General features: G+C 35.3%; 1 protein-coding gene across 3 annotated transcripts in view; it reads right to left on the bottom strand.

The window, feature by feature from the left end:
* Positions 1–20003, bottom strand: part of LOC149065497 (vitellogenin receptor-like) — a 59743-nt gene that overhangs the window by 16903 nt on the left and 22837 nt on the right. For 2 of the 3 annotated variants that reach the window (XM_089253755.1, XM_089253756.1), the window contains exons 5-21: positions 19055–19171; positions 17550–17663; positions 17343–17462; positions 15766–15987; positions 15204–15577; positions 14415–14610; positions 14217–14333; positions 12952–13168; positions 12661–12846; positions 8749–8943; positions 6434–6639; positions 6232–6354; positions 5906–6025; positions 4732–4854; positions 4274–4516; positions 3794–3919; positions 2714–2842 (exon numbers count right to left, since the gene is read on the bottom strand). In XM_089253755.1, coding sequence (XP_089109881.1) covers positions 2714–2842; positions 3794–3919; positions 4274–4516; positions 4732–4854; positions 5906–6025; positions 6232–6354; positions 6434–6639; positions 8749–8943; positions 12661–12846; positions 12952–13168; positions 14217–14333; positions 14415–14610; positions 15204–15577; positions 15766–15987; positions 17343–17462; positions 17550–17663; positions 19055–19171 — 2928 coding nt within the window. The remainder of the gene's footprint in view (positions 1–2713; positions 2843–3793; positions 3920–4273; positions 4517–4731; positions 4855–5905; positions 6026–6231; positions 6355–6433; positions 6640–8748; positions 8944–12660; positions 12847–12951; positions 13169–14216; positions 14334–14414; positions 14611–15203; positions 15578–15765; positions 15988–17342; positions 17463–17549; positions 17664–19054; positions 19172–20003) is intronic. The other variant, XM_089253754.1, reaches the window with a different exon arrangement.

Below are 20003 nucleotides of genomic sequence, written 5' to 3'. Positions count from 1 at the left end.
TTCTTTAAAATGGCGAATTCTTTCTCTGATGGATTGTCCGGAGACAATAAATTTTTTAACAAGTTGTAGAGCTTTGCAGAAATGCTTGAAATTAAGACTTTAGCACGTTTTTCTTCTGGGACATTTTGAATGTTTAACAACGCCTCTCGAAACATTCTATAAACGCAATGCAAGTCTGAAGCTTCATCGTATTTATCAAACGAAACAGTCACTTTTTGGTTTGTTGACGTTGAGCCTCCTTGCTCTTTGAGAGCTTCCATTAGAGCTTGATTCTGTCTTATTAACTCTTCAATTAAATTTTCCATCGTCAGATGTATGAAAAACTCTACCTTTTGCAGTCTTCGAGTAAATACTCTATCCAACTTTTAAGATGGGCCTCATTCGCCACTTGTGTTTTCTTTAACACTTTGTTAGCCAAGTGGATAACACATGGGTATTTATTTTGATGAGTATTTATTATTACGTTAGACTTAGATTACATACATATAGATAGGAAGAATTTATAAAGCAGAAAGAGCAGAACATTTAGACATGTCTACTTGATGTCCAAGGTGGAACTCCCTAGTTCCCCTTTCACAACACTAGGTGGCGTATGTTCTTATCACTTTAGTTCTTTTAGTCATTTCTTATAAGGACACCACAGCGCGATTTACTTGTTCTTTAAAAATCCCAAGATTTATGGAAGCATAAGACTTATTTGTAATTGTAATTACTAGAAGGATATCAATCTAGAAAACGTTTTAGTTCAGATTTTGTTGTGTAGTAAGTTTATAAAAGCCCCTGCTACTGATTACATTTTCAGTCACTGGTTAAGTTTGGCAGAACCAACTACGGACCAAAACAGGATCTAACAAATATAAAGGATACCCATCTTCAACTTCTCGATATTCACTATTCAGCTGACAAGGAAAGGGTCCCTCAGTTACATCTTCAAAAAGTTGAGTAGAATCTGATAATTCTCAAATGTGCACAATATAAAATCTGGCGGAATTATAGGTCAAGAAATAATATTTTAATCACCAAGAATGGCCAATTTAAAAAGATCTCACAACCCTAAGTAAACGTCATTCAAACAATACACTGTCAGGTTATAGCACAAAAAGAAACTAGTTTATAAAAATTGATTTTCACTTTCCTCCAGCTTCTGTTTTTAGAGACTTCGCCAAGTAACACGACAGACGATAAACAGACTAATTTTCAGCTTTAATAATTGCATTTCACTGCTAATTTGTGTTTCTGGGCGAGATGAACGTACTTCATTTAACTTTGAGGGTAACACATTGGAACTTTTTCCCTGTGAAGTCTGAAATTAGATCTTCATTGGCCGAAACGAAAATTCTCAGCGGGGACCCTTTAGGCAGATGCCACACTAGCGTTAACTACACATATGCGATTTTCGGCGTAAGCTTTGGGGGAAGAATGAATAAACCAGTTGCTAGATCACCGAAGGCAAAAATCGCGCTGCAATTCTGGACAGGTGATTTCTCAATTATGAAAAGTTCCTCCATGAAACCACTCGTCTGGCATCGGTCAGAATGTATTGACCAGCTTTGCACATCGATCAATACTTTTTTGCTTCTCCCAACGCAGAGTACTTAAAAATATACTAGCAGGATTCAGCCCGAGTTGGAACCAATAAAACACGTTTGGGCATATATTTCTACGTACCTCTTACTCAATACCATAATTGTGACATGCGATTACATTTAAGGTATCCAGCTACCTTTCTTGCCACTTTTTTTAAGTACTAGAGTGATCTTCAATATTTTTGATAATGGAAAGTTTCAAAACGATGGAAACCAATTTTGGACTAATGTCATTTTTACGAAATTTGTCAAATTTTAAATAAAATTCATGCAATATTCCATACAAGATTGTATAAAAAGGAGTTATTTCCATAGTACATTTAGCTCGTAATGGTGCGGGTTAAAAACCAAAATTTACAAGATTCTACGAGGTGCTCATAAGTTACTCAAACCTGTTGAACATGTGAATTTTGAAATTTCATTCTACATAGTCTTTAAAAACACCAATTCGACAAATGTGCTAACCTCAAATTATGGTTTATAACCTTAATACATAGAATATTCTATTAAAATTGTGACGATACAATGAAACTATTTTAAAAAGTATTTAAACAAACTTTGGTAAAATTCCAAAATATTGTGTTTGAAGTTTAATCACTTCAATATTATGTAAAAACACAGAACTGAAATTACGTCTAGTTTAATGTGGAGTCAAAACAAGACCTGTTTGGGAACAGGGCTGTTAAAAAAAAAATATTTTCTTCCGAAATGACGTTTTCAACCACATTACGCTACCTTAATTTTATTTGCCTGGGATCGGCTTTTCCTGCTGCTCTTTTAGTCTGCAAGGAGAGTGGCTACAATTATTGTACAGCACTTCTGTTCTTGTCAGGGGTGTACGCAGAATCTACATATAGATATAGGCACACTGGCAGCTTGGAAAATCAATTTTAGGGAAGATTCGAGTAAATTAATATTGAATATTTTACGAAATAACTTTAGTTTTCTAAATTTCCCATAGCCTTTGGGGAGAGCACCACTTCCGTCCCTGCATAAGCCTCTAGTTCTTGTGTAACTGAAAGTCCCTTTGCTATAAAGTTTGGAGTCCACAACACTAGGCGAAGATGATTTCGGGTAATTTTTCAGTCATCCCTGGTTAATTTCAGATCTCATTTGTAGATACTTACTGCAATTTTGGGTTTCATCATTGCTGCAGTCATGGTAACCATCACAAATTTCATGAATATAAATGCATTTTCCATCGTCGCACAGAAACATTCCCGTTTTGCAATCTACTTTAGTTTTTGGACTTGGTCCTACAATGAAAGATGAAACAAGTTAAATTTTAAATACTATATTTAAACACAGAAGAATATTTCAGTTTCTTTACCTTTTCATCTAGGCTAGCCTGTACTTCAAACTATTATTAACCCTTTGCACTCTGACTTTCACTTGGGACAAAAGCAACTGGAGACGATTCTGTATTTGTTGAATTTCTTACAGAAAACTTTAAATTGTGTTTTTTGAATCATTTTTATGTATAAAATGCTAAAATATAAGTTTTAAACATCTTTAAACTTCAAATAAAAAGAATTAGATTTAAGTTATGTCTGAAAGATACTTGCGGTCCTCCAGCTCTTTCGCCGGATACAAACTATTCTTTGCGATATTTTTTCGGATTCTGTGCACGTTATCCATTCCGAATTTTTTCTGCGGAATCACTCGATTTCACATTCACTATTACCAATTTTTTGCCTTACTTCATCGCTATCTTTAATACTTGATAGAAAGGAGGAAAGCAATCTATGCATAGATGCAATTTCATTCAACGAAAAATTTAACTAGTCTCCACTTGAACAGATTCCTTCATCTTATTCCATGCTTGTTAGACTTCGTAACTTTGAAAATATCCCTATTGACTGTCAAGTTCGAACAAACGCGAAGACATACTTTTTTAGATTTATTGTTTATATAAAAGATTGGCAGTTGTTTTATACACATGTACTGTTGAATACTCATGAAGCAATATTGCGCAAACCAAAGCTAAATAAACATCGTTACCACTCGAATTAACGTGTCAAACAGTGGTGATCAAGAGTCACCTCTTGAATGCAAAGGGCTAAAACATCCCGATAGAGAAATCAAAATTGAAGTGAACCATTGCCCATGGTTCACATTTGATGAAAATGGAACTAAAACAAGATTAAATATAGTAGTTTGATTTCAGATAATCACCTATGCGATAACCTAAAAATTTTGCTACTTACCGCAATCTCGCTCGTCTGAACCATCTTCACAGTCACTACGATGGTCACAAACCAATATAGAATCAATGCAAGTGCCATCATCACAATGGAATGAATTCTTCGGACAAGATTGGACCGAGACTACTTCTGAAACAAATGACATTCGTCAGCATGGTTACTTTTCCTTGAAAAATTGATCATTCTGGAAATTGATTGTAAATGAATTTAGTTCTCAAAAGAACGACTTGTATATAGCCGAGAAGTTATTTTCACGCAAGAAAGTTTTCAGGAAACTTTTAATGGTTTCCATACACTTCGTTTAAAAAAAAAAAAAACCACCTTTAAAATTTCCTATAATTCTCCCCCCCCCCCCACTCTCAGGATCCTATATACCAAACCTGTAGCTCCTAATGCCCGAGACCATTGCATTGCTTACTTTGGGAGAGAAACTGGTACAATACTCAGAATTAAGGAAATAGAATCGAGCAAATAAAAACTTACTACAGTCATCTGGAGATTCGTCCGTTCCATCCAAGCAGTCCTTAGAATCATCACAAACCCAAGATTGAGGTATGCATTGCCCATGATCACACCTGAATTCCTTTTTCTCACACTTAGTGATCGTACAATTTTCTTCATCTTGACCATTTGAGCAATCACTTTCTCCATCGCATCGCCATAATGTCGGAATACATTGACCATTCAGGCACGAGAATTTGTCCGGAGCACACGAGATATCAATTGCTAAAAAGATTTGTTAACCACATGCACTTTGAAAGTTAATATAAATTTTTAATATCACTAATGTAAATTAGTGAAGCAGTTTTAATCGAGAAAAAGGGTGACAGATTTTAAGGTCTTGAAGGTAATTCAGAGGTTCAACTTAAAAATAAAACTAAAACGTTTAAAAAGGGCAGAGACTAAAATGCCAGGTTGCAAGTGCCAAACTTCATACTTACGACATCCTTCTTCATCGGAGTTATCACCACAATCATTTCTAGAGTCACACTTCCATGTATTTAGTATACATCTACCATTTCGACACTGAAAATCACCATCCGGGCATCTCGCAGGAGATGCAGCTGAAATATCGCAACAACTATTTCAGAACTCTACAGAGTGATATCAATAAATATTGAATCAAATATTGCTCCTTTGATTAGGTTTTATGCAAGAAAGTGAAAATCGATTTGTAAAAGCAAGTCTTTATTAAGAACTATTTACCTTGGACTAGTTCTGATAAGTCGTCATTTCGTGCATAGGGAAAAACTAAAGCTAAAACAGAAATCATTGGAATACGTGTTTAGTGACTTGAGATTTTTTCCCCACATAGCGTGATAATGTTTCTTCCCTAACTGGAAAGGGAACAATTGCCCTGACAGAAACCCGGCAGTCGAACTATACTTAAAATATAATACTAAATTAGTGACAATATCACTGCATACGGTTCCCCGTCCTAATTACTGTAACTAACAGATTACCTATCGTGGGTAGTCAAGCCAACCTTTCGTATACGCAAATAATCCGAAAATTACCAATGTCATTTATCACGGAGCTAGGAATAACTGGTTTTGCGTACTATGCAAGTATATCTAGGAGCGGCGATACGGAATAGGTAGTGAATTTAGAAGGGAAACTAATCACAGGTTAAAAAGATGCTCAGATTCTTAATACAACCATACACTATTGAAGTTGGTTAAGTATCAGGATACAATATTGTTCCGCATGTAAGTCTGCAGCATTCCTTCATGAAATGCTTGGAAGTAAAGAGCAGGAAACAATCCTCCACCGCAGTTAATCAGCACGAAATGCTTACAAAATAGTTTCAATGGAACTTGAAGATTATTTGTACATAAAAACTAACATTCATTTTAGACTAACAAATTTGAAAACCAATCTATTGCGCATATGAACTTTTATCGTAACCCTTTAAGAGGTTTGAAATTTTCCTGATCCGCATTGTAATTGAGACATTGGAAATAAGTTAAAAACCAGATGTTTTGAAATGATAGAAATAAAATACAAGTTTTACGAGATATATCTCTGGATTGCCACTAATGGTTAATGTTTAACATTAAGATGCTTATTACGTGCAAAATCAACCGAAAGTGAGGAGTTGAAAAAGCCAATTACCACAATTATCCTCATCTGAACCATCATCGCAATCAGGGGTTCGATCACATCTGTAGTCTAAAGGTACGCATTTCCCACTTTGGATGCAACGGAACTCTGACGAACTGCAGACTTTCTCAACTGAAATAAAAGCATCAAGTTCAAACATTCAGAGGAAAAAATTTAAAACTTCAATTTAGCTGACTAAACCTGGATCTCGTGATACTGCTTATGTAGTTTACGATTTTTGATTCCCAATTTATATTGGTGGTCAATGCACAATTACCATCGAGTTTGTTACAATGGGAAAACATCTTACAAATAAGCTCGATAAAGAAAACGTTTACCTTCGCAAGTAGCGCCATCATTAGCTATTCTGCGGCCTGCTGGACAACGACAAGTGCGGCCCGAAGGCTTAACAAGACAAATATGACTGCATCCACCATTGTTTCTTGTACACGCCGATGTTGCTATTAAAGAAAGTTGTAGAATTTTATTCTTTTATCTTAAGCCAAATAAATTCTCAAAGACAGCGAGGTCTCCACTAACCTTTCTTTGGCACGAAATATGTAATTTTCCGAATGTTTGACATGGCTGAATCCTCAAGAATATTTGTAGAATGAAAGATTGACCTGTTGTCATCAGTATGCATCATGTTTAGTTTATTACTTGTAGATTCTAACCAGTAAATGAATTTCTCGCTCACAGCTATAGAAGTTACATTTGGAACATCTCTCTTCTGGATCTTTTTAGAGCTGAAAGATATATACAATTATTAAATCTTAAAATCGGACCGATTGTGATACATGTTATATTTTTATGTTATATTTATAAATATAATTTCCTTAAATTTCCAACGTTGAAATTTGAAAAATTTATCAAAATATTGTCCGAAAGAGCTTTATGTTCTTGAAGATTCCAAGCTTAAGAAAAAATTTAAACATTTTCGAAATTTTATTGTTATATAAATTTACAGCGAAAATGCATATACATACATACACATACATACATACATACATACACATATACATATACATATACATACAGTACGGTAGAACTTTGTTAATTCAAACTTTTTTTTAAAATTAGAAACTCAGAAGTTAATTTTTTCTTCAATTCTCCGAATATTTTGGATAATTCGAAGGGAAAAAATTCAGTACGAGCAAATTTTGTATGACGGTTGAAAATCCACAGGCAGTTACTTCTCAAACAATTTGCCTAATCATTATCCAGGGCTATTGGCCACTTTGTTAAAAATGTTTAAATTGATTAAACAAATCCAACATTTCAGAATTTTTCAACTTTGTTGTTGAAATTTTTAAAGTTTCTGAATTTAGGCATACAATGGGTGCAGTTTTTCCACCTTTACTCTGAGGACAACGTTAGCATGGCTGTTCAAGCCAGAAGTAAAGTTAAGTAATTGTCTGGATCAGTCCTAAACATAACCCCAGGTTTTATGGCAACATAAAACACGAGCACTTTCTTCCTTTGAATTCCAACATACAAAAAAGACGGCATTTTAAAATTTACTTTTAGTGTTGATTTATTGTTTAAAAAAAATACCAGTTAGACGATCGGAAACAAGCAAAAGCACATGATCAAAATAAATTCGTAAAGGGGTTTATCCGTACCCGAATTAGTCAATGTTTGGATCGCTGATTAACAATTTCAGAACTACTGCCCCAGTAGTACACCCAGCGCCTAAGTGGCGCCGTGGTAAGATGCTCGTTTTCCACTATGAAGGCTACTATCAAGGTCCATGGGTTCGAATCCGGATATAGAACGCTTGAAGCAAGTTCTTTACCTACAGAGCCTGGATCATTCGTCAGTAGTTGCCCATTTCCCACCCAACTCTGGTTAGAAATTGCTGTATGGCAATATCACCGGAGTTGGTGTGCGGTAAAGTATTAGTAGCACACCCATATAGAATGACGTAGAGTTTTCGATACCGTCCAACGTAGAAAAAGTTGGACCAGAGAAATTTGGATTTTAAAAAAAAAATTAGCATGCAAGATATTCTCCGAAACGAAATGCTGTAAAAGTGAGACTATTTTAGAGAAAGATTTGCGTTTATTGAGGGAATACATTTTACTACACAGTTTGATATAGACAATTAAAAATTTCCACCTTTTTACGATGCATCATTCATTAGATATCAGACTGGTATCTACGATATCGTTGTGCTAACTGGGTTGTCCAAATAGAAAGGATTCAAATGCCAAATTTGTAAACTTCGTTTAATATTATCCCATCCTTATTTTAAAATTCCGAAATGTTTCCAGAGGTTAATTTTTATGCATTGACTGAACAGCTTTTAAATTTTATTGAAAATATATTAGCATACAAATAACTAATCTTCAGTTATTTTTAAAATTTCGCTAGTTTCTGTAAAATCAGGCATATAACATGTTTAACAAATTCTACAGCATTGCCGATTTGAGGAATGTAGCAGCTAAGATTACTTAGATTAATTTTATAAATATTAAGTTGCAATCTGCAGTCATTTTACGGATTCAGTATAGATTAATTGGATAATTCGAACGTTTTATTCCTCTTGAGCTTCGACTGTTTATGGAGTCCAGAAAACAATTAGTGGGAGTTATTCAAGCAAACTCCTCTTGGTGTTGTACCAGACAGAAGTACTGTATAACTAATAAAAATTCTCTAATTTTATATCTGGCTTAATGAAAGATGTTAGATTCCTAATTACATTTCAGCTCGCATATGATTCAGACTACATATACATTTAATATACAAGATACATTACACCTATTACAAATACAATTTAACCCAATATTCGGGCATAGCTAAAATAGAGCAACGCACTTCAAGAAAATTTGAATGAAACATAAAAGTTGACTTACTTCGAAGGCTTCATGTAATTCACTGAGAATATTATTTCAGTGCTACGATCGTACCAATAAAGTAGAGGATATGTTGGATGAACAGCGAGACAAGTTGGAGTTCCAGTCACTGGCGCTATTTCTTTTCTATTTGACCCATCCATATCATATACAGCCACATGGGGATAGCTTCCAATAATGGAGACGAAGATCAAACTATAAATGGAGACCAAATATTTTCAGGCACTTTTCAAATTATCGTCAGCTTTATAGTGCCACCCAAGCAGATACAGTAGAGGCCTCAAAGTTGTCGCTGTGAACAGTGGCGGATCATGATTTTGGGAGGCCCCAGGCGCAACCTGATCTGGAGGCCCCCCCTATCAGGGACGGATTAAAGGTAGGGGCTGTCACCCCCCCCCCCCGAGATCAGAAAAATTAAATGGAAAGAAAAATGTTTTCTACGTTTTTGACTGAATAACAAACCAAGAAAATAAATTTGCTTAAAAAAAGGGGAAAATTCAGAATTTTTTCCAAAAGAAATCAGAACCGTCCTGAAAAATTGAACACATGGTCACAACCACCGCCCCCACCCACAAATTTGCGTTTATCCACCACTGCACCCTTTTGGCCCTAATAAGAACGAGATGGTTCACTAAAATGAACAATATTATGAAAAATCATAACTTTTTTTTTATTTTTGCATCACCAAAACCATAAACACAAAAATAAGATAAGGAAATATAAGGATATTCTCTGGTACTAGATGAAAAATAACACTCCCATTAAATAAAAAAAAAAAAAAAAAAAAAAAAACCACAGTAAAATTCTGCATCATATTTTTAGTAATCTAAGATGTCCGTCCTGGTGCCTTCAGCCACACGGCAAAAATGGAGATCCGTCATAGTTTTAGTAATTTAATATTACTGATTAATAAAGATTTGATAATATCTCAAATATAATATATTTGATTTGATATAAAGATACTGATAATATTTAATAGAAAAACATTTCTTCAATAGAGGGAATAGAGGGAAGAAATTATATCGGAGTAAATATAAGAATTATATTTTTAATGGAAGAAATTATTTCAGAATGAATTAAAATTATTGTCAATGAAAGAAATTATTTAAAAAAAATTTTAGAAATTATTTTTATTTGTTTATTCTATTTTATTTTTACTATTATTATATTGATTATTATTATTTTCTCTTTCAGCCACCTCGTTGGGCACTCTGCCTGTTGTGGCCTTTGCCTTTGCATTATTTGTATTCAGAGTGAATAAAAATCTTCTATATTATGCCCCCCCCCCCGTTTCGTTTAATAACGAAAAATGCCACTGTATAACATTGTGGCCCGCGTACTTTATAAAATGTTTCAATATGGCCTGCTATGCCTCAAAGGTTGAAGACCCCTGCAGTAGACTCTCGCTAATCCGGTACGTATTACACCACGGTGTGCCAGATTTTACCAAAATTGCTGGATTAACTTTGAAGAAACCCATTGAAATAATATATGAAATTTCGTGCAAAGACATAGTCAGGACTTGATCAGCAATTAAGAAATATTAGAACGTGTTAAGGGGGTTAGGGCATCAGGAGAAAAGTGACACCACACCACCTAAATATCCTGGACTACTGGACGTGCTGGATTAGAGCACGACCGAATTCTCGAGAGACTACTGTAGTTGAATTGAAATGCTCAAATAAAAATTTATCAGATAATTTATATATTTTTAGTTTTGCTTACCGTTATTTTTGGAGATTCTGCAATCTAAATCCTAAAGGAAATCTTGAGGATCGGCATGAAAATTTTTCTCATTACAATAACACACATTAAATTACATTAACAATAAACACTTTTCGGTCTGACACAAAGATGTTGTCTACCCAAGCCTCCTTGACCAATCCAAAAATGTAGCTCTTTTCTTTAGAAAGAAGGAAAAGAAACCCCCTTGATTTTTTTCAGCCGGGGAGGGAGTGTTAAAAGAGCAACAGAAAAATCACGTGATTCAGAATGCATGTCATTCAGCATTCATTTCAAACCCCACTTTTCTTTTGTCATATGGTCGTATGGTTCCAGTCATAGATTGCAAATGTATATGTTGTTTGAACCAGCTTATAGTATTTCATTCAAACAAGTGGGAGACAAAATCACAATAAGAGCTCTACTACATTCATTTTAATTAGTACGACTGTCTCTTCCTGTCGATGTCGCCGCTTGCCGATAGCCATCTTGCCATCCATTATACTGTATACAAAAGCTTACACCAAAGCTGTCGTATTATCGGCGCCCATAAAAGCATTTAATACTGTGGAATGAGACATCTGTTTATGCCTTCACTACAATTTTCATTTCGGACAGACATTAGGACCTGCTGTTCTCATCCCTCCTCCTGCTTGTGCCCTTAGGGAAATACTGTTTGAAAATGACCCTCCCTGAATGATCGCTTTACAATGTCTCTTCTTTCTTTGTCGGGGAAGAACTGGCCCTTGAGAGCTGCGTCTTGTAAATTGTTCTTTTCTTTCAGTTCCCGTTTTTCTTCCATAACTCATACGTACAGTATACAAAAAATAACAAAAATAAAAAATAAAAAAAAATTGCGGTTGAAAAAAAAAAAAAGGGAGAGCAGATACTGTACTTAGTTCAAGAGATTTGTTGATGCGCATGTAAATTCACATGTAGGATGAAGCACATAACTATTTGGAGGCCCCCCGCTCTGCCGAGGCCCCAGGCGCGCGCCTCATGCGCCTGTGCGGTAATCCGCCACTGGCTGTGAATATATTGATCTTTCGTTACACCAACCCCTTCACCGAGGAACAGGAGTTTAATTTTAGATGTTTATTGGTTCAATTTAACCCAAAAGGTCAAAATTTTTTTAAAGATGAACCCTTCGTCAGATGTGACACGAAATAACGTCTACTTCACCATATATACACACGACCCTTTTATTAGGGCCGTCTACACTTAGAGTCACACAACAAAACACTCGATTAGTCGAGCGACAAGTCGCAGAACACGTGTTGCGTGATTTTGTATACAAGTGGACGTCTGACTAGACTCGCAACTTTTATTTATAAAAAATCTCAACAAATCTGGTGTTTTGTAATTTTCACAGAACATTGTCATGAAACACTCATTCTGCGATTTTGCGTAAACACTTATTTTAGGTTACAAGGCTAAGAAGTGATTTACGTACTGGAACTCTGCTGGCTAGAATGGAACGATTTAAGCTGCAAGCCATTTTCTTCCATTTCTTACAGTAAAAAGGGCCACATTTATATTGGTATACACATATATATTCCGAGTATCAACACGCTGTATGCTACACCTTATACAATGTACTTGAACTTCCTGACGTCTACTGGTAGATCTTAGTGGTTCGAACTTTTGGGACCGGTTAATTAGAATTTTAATGTAATTTATGTATAATGATGGTAGTTTAAACTGTAAAGTAATTCTTAGATCGCAAGAGTTATTGTACGATACAATTGATGTCACGCCCCAGTTGTTGAGGAGAATCGTTGGATTTATCTCTACGACAGTTTCTTTAGGTTTGAGTACAGGCTTGTGGAATTTAATAACACATTTGTGTCGTATCTCTGGAAGTATGCCTGAATGATCAATTTTCCACGTATCCCAGAATATCCCATTTTATGAAGAGCGATACGATAACCAAACCTGGAAAATACGTATTGCAAGGTAACGATTCACGTTTAAATTCACTTCATCGTTCTACATCCTTAATAAGAAATTAACCTCTGCAGGCTATTACATTTTACGGACAATGTGAAGCAAAATTTCCAACATGGGCGTAGGTTGGGGGGGGGGGCATTGATTTTTTTATGTATAGAATAAAACACGCAGACACATCTTTAAAAATTTCTAGAACAAATTAGAGTGAACCTATAAATGTATTACTCGTGAAAGACTCACCCGTTTTCAGGTACAATAATTAAATCTGTACTTTCTGTGAGATTAGATATCAGTACCATCCTGCTCATGGTTTTTAGTGATAGAACTTCAACGGTTCCTTTGCCAGGGTCAGTCCAGTAAAGGTTGTCTCCAAGCCAGTCATAAGCCAAGTTTTCAGCTACATCGATGTGTGTCCCAAGAAGTTCTCTGAAAATCAAATGGGTACAACAACGTCATTGATGCTGCAGTCATCACCGCAAGTTAGATCATTTGACTTGTGGCAAAAGTTTTTTACAGAAAAGCAAAAGTTACCTCTTTGACAGTGTAGTTACGTTCACTTCTAAAATTTCGCCGCTTTTCAAGTTGCTGATGTAGAAAACCTTCCTATTCCAGTCGTAAGAAAGATCACCAATCGGCTCGAAGTTATAAATAGGCAATTTCGTGACCAATTTGTTCCCTGCGGACTCTGGTTGAATATGGTATATGCTAGAATCTGCCGTGGCAAATATTTGAGCGGAATCTGTGCTCACTACAAAGAAATTGGTATTAAATTAGTCAACCCAATACTTGAAATTTCAGTTTTAATAATTAAACACTTTGAATCTACATTAGTTTTTATGTATGAACGCTTAAGAAATTGTTTAGAAATTCGCTTTAACTAAAACATTTGAAATGCATTCTGAAAAATTTGAAATTTCATTGCTCACGAAAAAAGAAACTTTCTCAAATATACATATCTGGATAGAATCCTATAAAATCCAATTTAAAAACATTCTGCAATAGGATAGAGCATCAATATAAATTTCCAAAGTCTTCCAAATAGAAAAACCGCTTCACTTACAAGCGATTGGCAAGAAATTTGATTGATCAGACGAATCTGCAATAAATGACCTTGTTCTAACGTAATGGAATGTTAGGAAAAATAAAAAGAAAACTTAGATAAAAGTGGAAAGAAATACAGTGAATGTACATGTATATAGTAGCTTTTTACCTCATGACGGAGGTAACTTTTTGTTGGGTTGCAAGTTTTATTGCGATGAAAAGATTGTGTTTGGAGGCAATATTATGTCCTTGATTGTAAAATGGTTAAAACTACATTAATAGTAACTCCACAAGGCTTAAAATAAAGCTAGCAATACAGCGCTTCTAAAAAATTTAGATATTGAAAACGTATTTACTCGAATTTAATTGTCAAAGGAAAGGCCTCTATGTCTCCGGGCAGTACAGTCTTAAAGCATTGCCTCCCTCCCCTCGGCACGGGAGCTTCAAGTGCAGAGGGGGGGGGGGAACAATGAAAACAAGATCTTATTCAATTTGAGTGTAATGGTATTTTAACCAGGTAGAGGAGTCTGAAAAATCTTTGCTAGGTCATGATGTCAAGGTGGCCCTGTCAGGAATTTAATCTGGCATATCACAACAAATTATGCACCAATGCCGATGCCAAGAAGCATTTGAGACAGTTTATCGGAAATGCTTTACTGAAAATCCATGCACCTCTTAAATTATGATCGATATGAAACTTTCGAATCCGTATTTTGGATAGTCAATTTCTAATAGCTGAAATTTAAAAAACTTACACGTGCAAGATACATCTCCCGAAAGCGTAAACCCGGGTGGGCAAGCACATCGATATTCTCCTCTAGCACCGATCAAGCACATATGACTGCATAAACTTGTCCAACAAGGATTTCTCGCTGAAAATGAGATTGAAAGCTTGATAAGTGTCTGAATTGTGTCACTTGAAGTACTAAAAATAAAGGTGAAAGTTTACTCACTGTGTCTTGATAGAATGGGATGGTATACGTGTATTCCCATCACATGCTTTCCATTCTCTCTAGCAATTAAGTTTTGCTTGTGTCCCGTAAACTTATTACAAGTATCTACTGAAAACGTTGACCAATCCGTCCAATACAAAGTGTCTTCGAAAATGGCCATAGAATACGGATGATAAATTGTTTCCTGGAGGAGAACCTAAATATACGTAATTCCAAGATAAAATTTGATAGATTTTCGTGTTTGAAGTAATTAAAATTAGTTGAGATTGATGCATTAAATTTCCGATAATCTATAAATGATATTGCATACCAGGCATTTAATAATTATACGAACACTAGAATTTGTAAAATTATATTACTTTAATTACACATTGAATTTCAGCAGATAAGATTCGAAATTTATATACAAAAACCTTTGAATTTAGACAACTTTCCCCCTTTTAATATTCTAGGAAAAGGCCTGTGATAGACCTATCACACTGGCTTAATTGAGACTTTCAGATAGAATTTGAAGTTTTCTCAGACCCTAGTGGCTCTAAGTAAAATTTATTTTGAGCGAATGCTTACGAGATTCAAGTGGGAAGGTGGAGACCAAAAAAAATGAATGATTTTGCTTAGCTGAATATTTTGACAGTTCTCTTCACAGGTCAAAATGGGAACATTGATTTACCTAGAAGCCCAGTCTATAATAATTAAGGGCCGTCATGCGTATTTCACAATTCCAAATAAGGTGTTCTGTTAAACACAGTGTACTTTGTTTAAAATCAGATTCTAACGAGTTCACATTACCTTTCGATTCGTTCCATCCAAGGAAATGTATTCAATCCTATATAAACGAGCGTCACACCAGTATAGACGATTAGTTGTGTGATCTATTGCCATTCCATTAGGCCATTTCAAGTTTGTAGACACAAAAGCAGTTTTATCTGTTCCATCCATGAAGCTTTTATATATACCAGGCTTGTCACCCCAGTCTGACCAGTACATCAAGCTTTCGCTAATGTCAAGTACAAGAGCTCTCGGTTTATCTACTCCGCTCTTGTGGAGAACGTGACATGTCGAACCATCAGTTTTACACACCAAGACCTGCCTCAAACCAGAATCAGTTACGTACAAGTTTTTAGCTATATAATCAACAGCCACATCTTCTGGAACAAGCAACCCTAAAATAAAGAATGAACACTTTGTTCATTAATATCTTTAGCGTGAATCTCAATTCCATTAACTAGTTCAAGTCGATCAAAAGACTTAATTCCAGGTATCTACAAATTTGTTCGGTAATTACAAGACTAGTTTTCAGTAGCAGAAGTAACTTTAGCTCTTTAATGAGATTAAATCTGACTTATCTTACCGTGGTCTATAACAGCTCTAAAGTCTGTTCCGTCCAAGTTACAGGCATATATACTTGATCCATTCCTAGATATTTCAGTCCAATAAACTACAGATTCCGTTGGATCAACATCAACTGCAGTTGCTCTGCTAACAGCGTTGTGGATAGGAAAGTATATTTTTGATCGCACCTTGTACGCTCTGATATCTTTCGAGCTAGTAAATACCAGTAAAGGTTCATCACCTGAAAAGTATTGAAGTTCTTACAATTCAGATTGTATAAACTTTTAAGCAAGATATATCACAATTAAATTTCATCCTAAATTTCACAAACATCTCTATTCTAGGCAAAGATGTGTTTCTCAAGCATAAAATTAGTCATTAACGGAATTGCATGAATAGGAAAGCACGAACTTTCCAAGTCTATCGATGGTCTCATTCTGGAGCAGATCTAAACCAGAATCTTCGGAGACTGATCATGTTGTGTTTACTTTTAACACTTTGTTAGCCGAGTGGATAACACATGGGTATTTATTTTGATGAGTATTTATTATTACGTTAGACTTAGATAGATTACATATATATAGAAAGGAAGAATTTATAAAGCGGAAAGAACAGAACATTTAGACATCTTGTCTACTTGATGTCCGAGGTGGAACTCCCTAGTTCCCCTTACACAACACTAGGTGGCATTGTATGTTCTTATCACTTTAGTTCTTTTAGTCATTTCTTATAAGGACACCACAGATCAATATGATCTGACTGAAATACTGTCCTAGTAAAATTAAAAAAGATCTGGAATCCTTAAAAGGCCGTTAGCTCAAGTGTGCCACCACCCCCTTCCATGGACGAAGGGTCCACATCGGCCTGCGGTTCGATTAGATTCTTTTCAGATATTTATCCGCTCTACAGAAATTTTATTTATTCAAGTATGACGAAATGCCGGAATAAATGTGAAAGAAATAGAATATACGTAAACTACAGATGTAGTCCAATGTTCTTAAAACCTTTGCACTTATGCACAAATACGTTTAAATTCATTCCATTGGTATTTCCATCTATATGGCAGTTTAAAGCTTCATTTGTGTGAGGGTGGTGTAAAAAATGAAATCTAAAAAGGTTGAATGCACAGTTGTCTAATGCAGCAGTCTGCAACCTCTCTCGATCGAGGGATCCCATTTCTCAAAAGAGATTCAGATTAAATGATAGATGTGTGGGTTAAAATACATAATAAGGTCTACTTCTGGCAGTGTTTTTTGATAAAGCTTGTTCACAAAGGCAGCTCTTGTGTGCATCATACATTGATCTTTGGTGAAGGTAGTCATCAGTAGATCGCCAATTAAAATTGTTTACCGACCCATAGTCTTACGATTCAGAATGTATTAGGATGAAACTTCAATCTTTGAACTTCATTAGATCTACTTCGGATGATAGACTATTTTTTAAAATAAAGTTTGAACGGGTTTTGGCACATTACTAAAAAGTCTGTTTAAAAAGAGCCAGGAAATTTAAAACTCTTCCCCCCCCCCCAACTTATTTCAAAGCCAGATAAAGCTATAACCACAATTGGCTCTTGTCAAGAGAAATTAAAAAAATTACCTGTAGCCAAACAAGTTCCATTAAAAACTTCGTAACCATCTAAGCAAGAGCATTCGTAACTTCCAGGCAAATTTGTGCAGGTGTGACTGCAGACTCCAACTTCTTTGCATTCGTTAATGTCTACAAGAAAAATATTGTACAACCGTTCAATTAAACTCTTCGATTAATAATGAAGCAAACTATACAGTTAATCCCAATTATACTTACCCGAACAAGTCTTGTTATCGGAGTTCAGTTCATAACCAGCTCTGCATAAACATTGTATTCCCGAGGGTGTGGCGTGGCAGTCATGCTCACAAGATGCGTTAGAACAAAGATTACCTAAAATTTAATTCACGGTGTGTTATTCTATAAAAAAAATTCTATTCTCATTTCATTGTATTTATTTGAATCCGAGAAGAGTACTAAGAATTCAATTAGAGATAATCAAGTTAAGATTCGAAATTTGTACTCTTGTATTAATTAAAATTTGAAACATACCTGTAACCAATAAAGGAAGGCTGGTATAGTGCTGCCTTTATACACTTAAGGTATATTAATCTAAATTTATCGAACACATTCATAAAAGGCGGGATTGACTTAATGACACGAATCTGTAAGAACAGCAAGTAATTTGAGGCTGAAAAGCCTAATGAATATAGATACCAAAATATCCAAATGCAGCAAAAAATTAAAATATTCACAACTATATATGCTGTTTAGCATTAATTTTTCTCAGTTTAAAGCATTGCATTAGATGTTTAATACAATTGAATAATAGACGTTAGATTTACCCAAAATTTAAAATATAAAAGATGGCTATATGCATTTCTGAAACGCGTATAGCCATGTTATTTTTTGAAATTTTAGGTAAATCTAAATGTCGATTATTCAATTGTATAAATAACAACAAACCCAAAAAAGGTTCTATTTATTTCTATTCATTCCGGTGGTTTCTACGATTCGTTTAAATACAGTAAAACCTCAGTAAGTCATTTTTGTTCAGTCTCATCTGGCTTCCATAGATATTAAAACCTCGGTTAACTCGTCACTATGGAAAAGTTCGTGTATAGAAATCAACTGTTCTTCTATGAGTCCTATGAAGAAAAAGCTTGATAAAAACAATATTCCTATGTTTGAAAGACTAATAAATGCTTTATACCAAAACTAAGCAGCTCAAATACAAAAGAAAGTGACACCGAGAAAGTTCATTTTCCAATAAAAAGAGTTCTTGAAGCGTTAAGGACTGTTCGAGCTGGACCCGATTCTCGCATGGGGGGGCCCCCCCTCATTAATTTGGGGCTTCAAATTTAAGATCTGTTGATAAAGCATTTTATATCTGTTGATAAAGATAATTTTTTTCTCCAGCTGAGGCTCTAATGTCTGTTTTGCCCTGCCCAGGGATCACAAGTCAAATTTTAACCCTCTGTTAGAGATTACTTAAATATTGGTATAAGTCGTAAGTTTACCAGTGTACTTAACTATAATACAGTATGAATATTTAAAGCTTAAAAGTTCAAAAACGTTTTTAATTATCTATAAATATTAATATTGTAGTTTTAATTTATATTTTGATAAAGAATATCATTTAAAATTTATAAACATTGAAACTGGCGGCATTTCGTTTAAGTCGTCACTCCGCTTAAGCAGTCAATTTCTCGATAACTTAAGTGACGACTTATTGAGGTTTTACTGTATTTATGTTAGTCAACCCTATTTGAAGTTTAACTTACTGCACTTGATGCCTTCATCGCTGCCATCGATACAATCAGGCTTTCCATCGCATACCTTGCTCATATCCACACACGAGCCAGAAGAGCATTTGAATTCATCTTCACCGCAATGGATATCTAAGAAATTATCAACAAGTTAGCTACACAATGAAACTAAACAAAGTAGGGCTTAATCCACTAACTCGAGAATCAGCTGTAACTATGATGGGAAAATGCCTACAAGCCAGTTTTAAAACTAAATCCTAAATCTAACTTAAAGATTAAAATGGCAACTTAAGGAAAACTAAATGAAATATAGAAAAATTGACGATCGATGCCTCAATAAGAGTGAAAACATTAGGGCCATTCAAGTATTACGTCAGCATCGATGGGAAGTTTCAAATTTGCTGACAAGGGGGGGGGGGGGGTTTGAATGCTTATGTCGGCCACCCTTCATAAAAACTATTCTTAATGGCATCTTCACTTGGGAAGGCCAAAACATTTCCTTTATTGATAAATCCCTTACAGACTTAGACCGCGAGCCCTACTTAGTCTCACTGGGGGAGGGTCGGTTCGAGTGATTTGCCGAACTCTGTACATAAGTGGATATTCTTCGAATGTTGGGGGGGGGATGTGGTTCACTGAGGGTGTGCATGGTTTTGATCGGGGAAAAATTGGCCATCTCACCTACCTTTATACAGTATGCTCCTTTATGACGTAGACCAGGCATCTTCACCCCGTTGCTCGCGAGCACTTGTTAACGGTTCGAATAAATGTCTTGTACAAATCTCGTTCAAGGATAAAAATTATGGATGAGTAAATGATAAAAATTATGGATGAGGGAGGGATGAGTAAAAAGCCTGCCGTTCGGAATCTGATAAATTGTAGGTCCCGGTCTAATTAGCCCTCGGGTGCAAAAAATGAGTTGCGACAAAAATAATCAATAAGTTTCTTGTGCGATTGAAAGCTC

The sequence above is a fragment of the Pholcus phalangioides genome, unplaced genomic scaffold, assembly GCF_987345545.1.
Source record: "Pholcus phalangioides strain wild (caught in Gottingen) unplaced genomic scaffold, Ppha-v1.0 ptg000039l_1, whole genome shotgun sequence".
In the NCBI taxonomy this organism is placed as follows: Eukaryota; Metazoa; Arthropoda; class Arachnida; order Araneae; family Pholcidae; genus Pholcus; species Pholcus phalangioides.
This window is presented reverse-complemented; position numbering and strand designations above follow the sequence as displayed.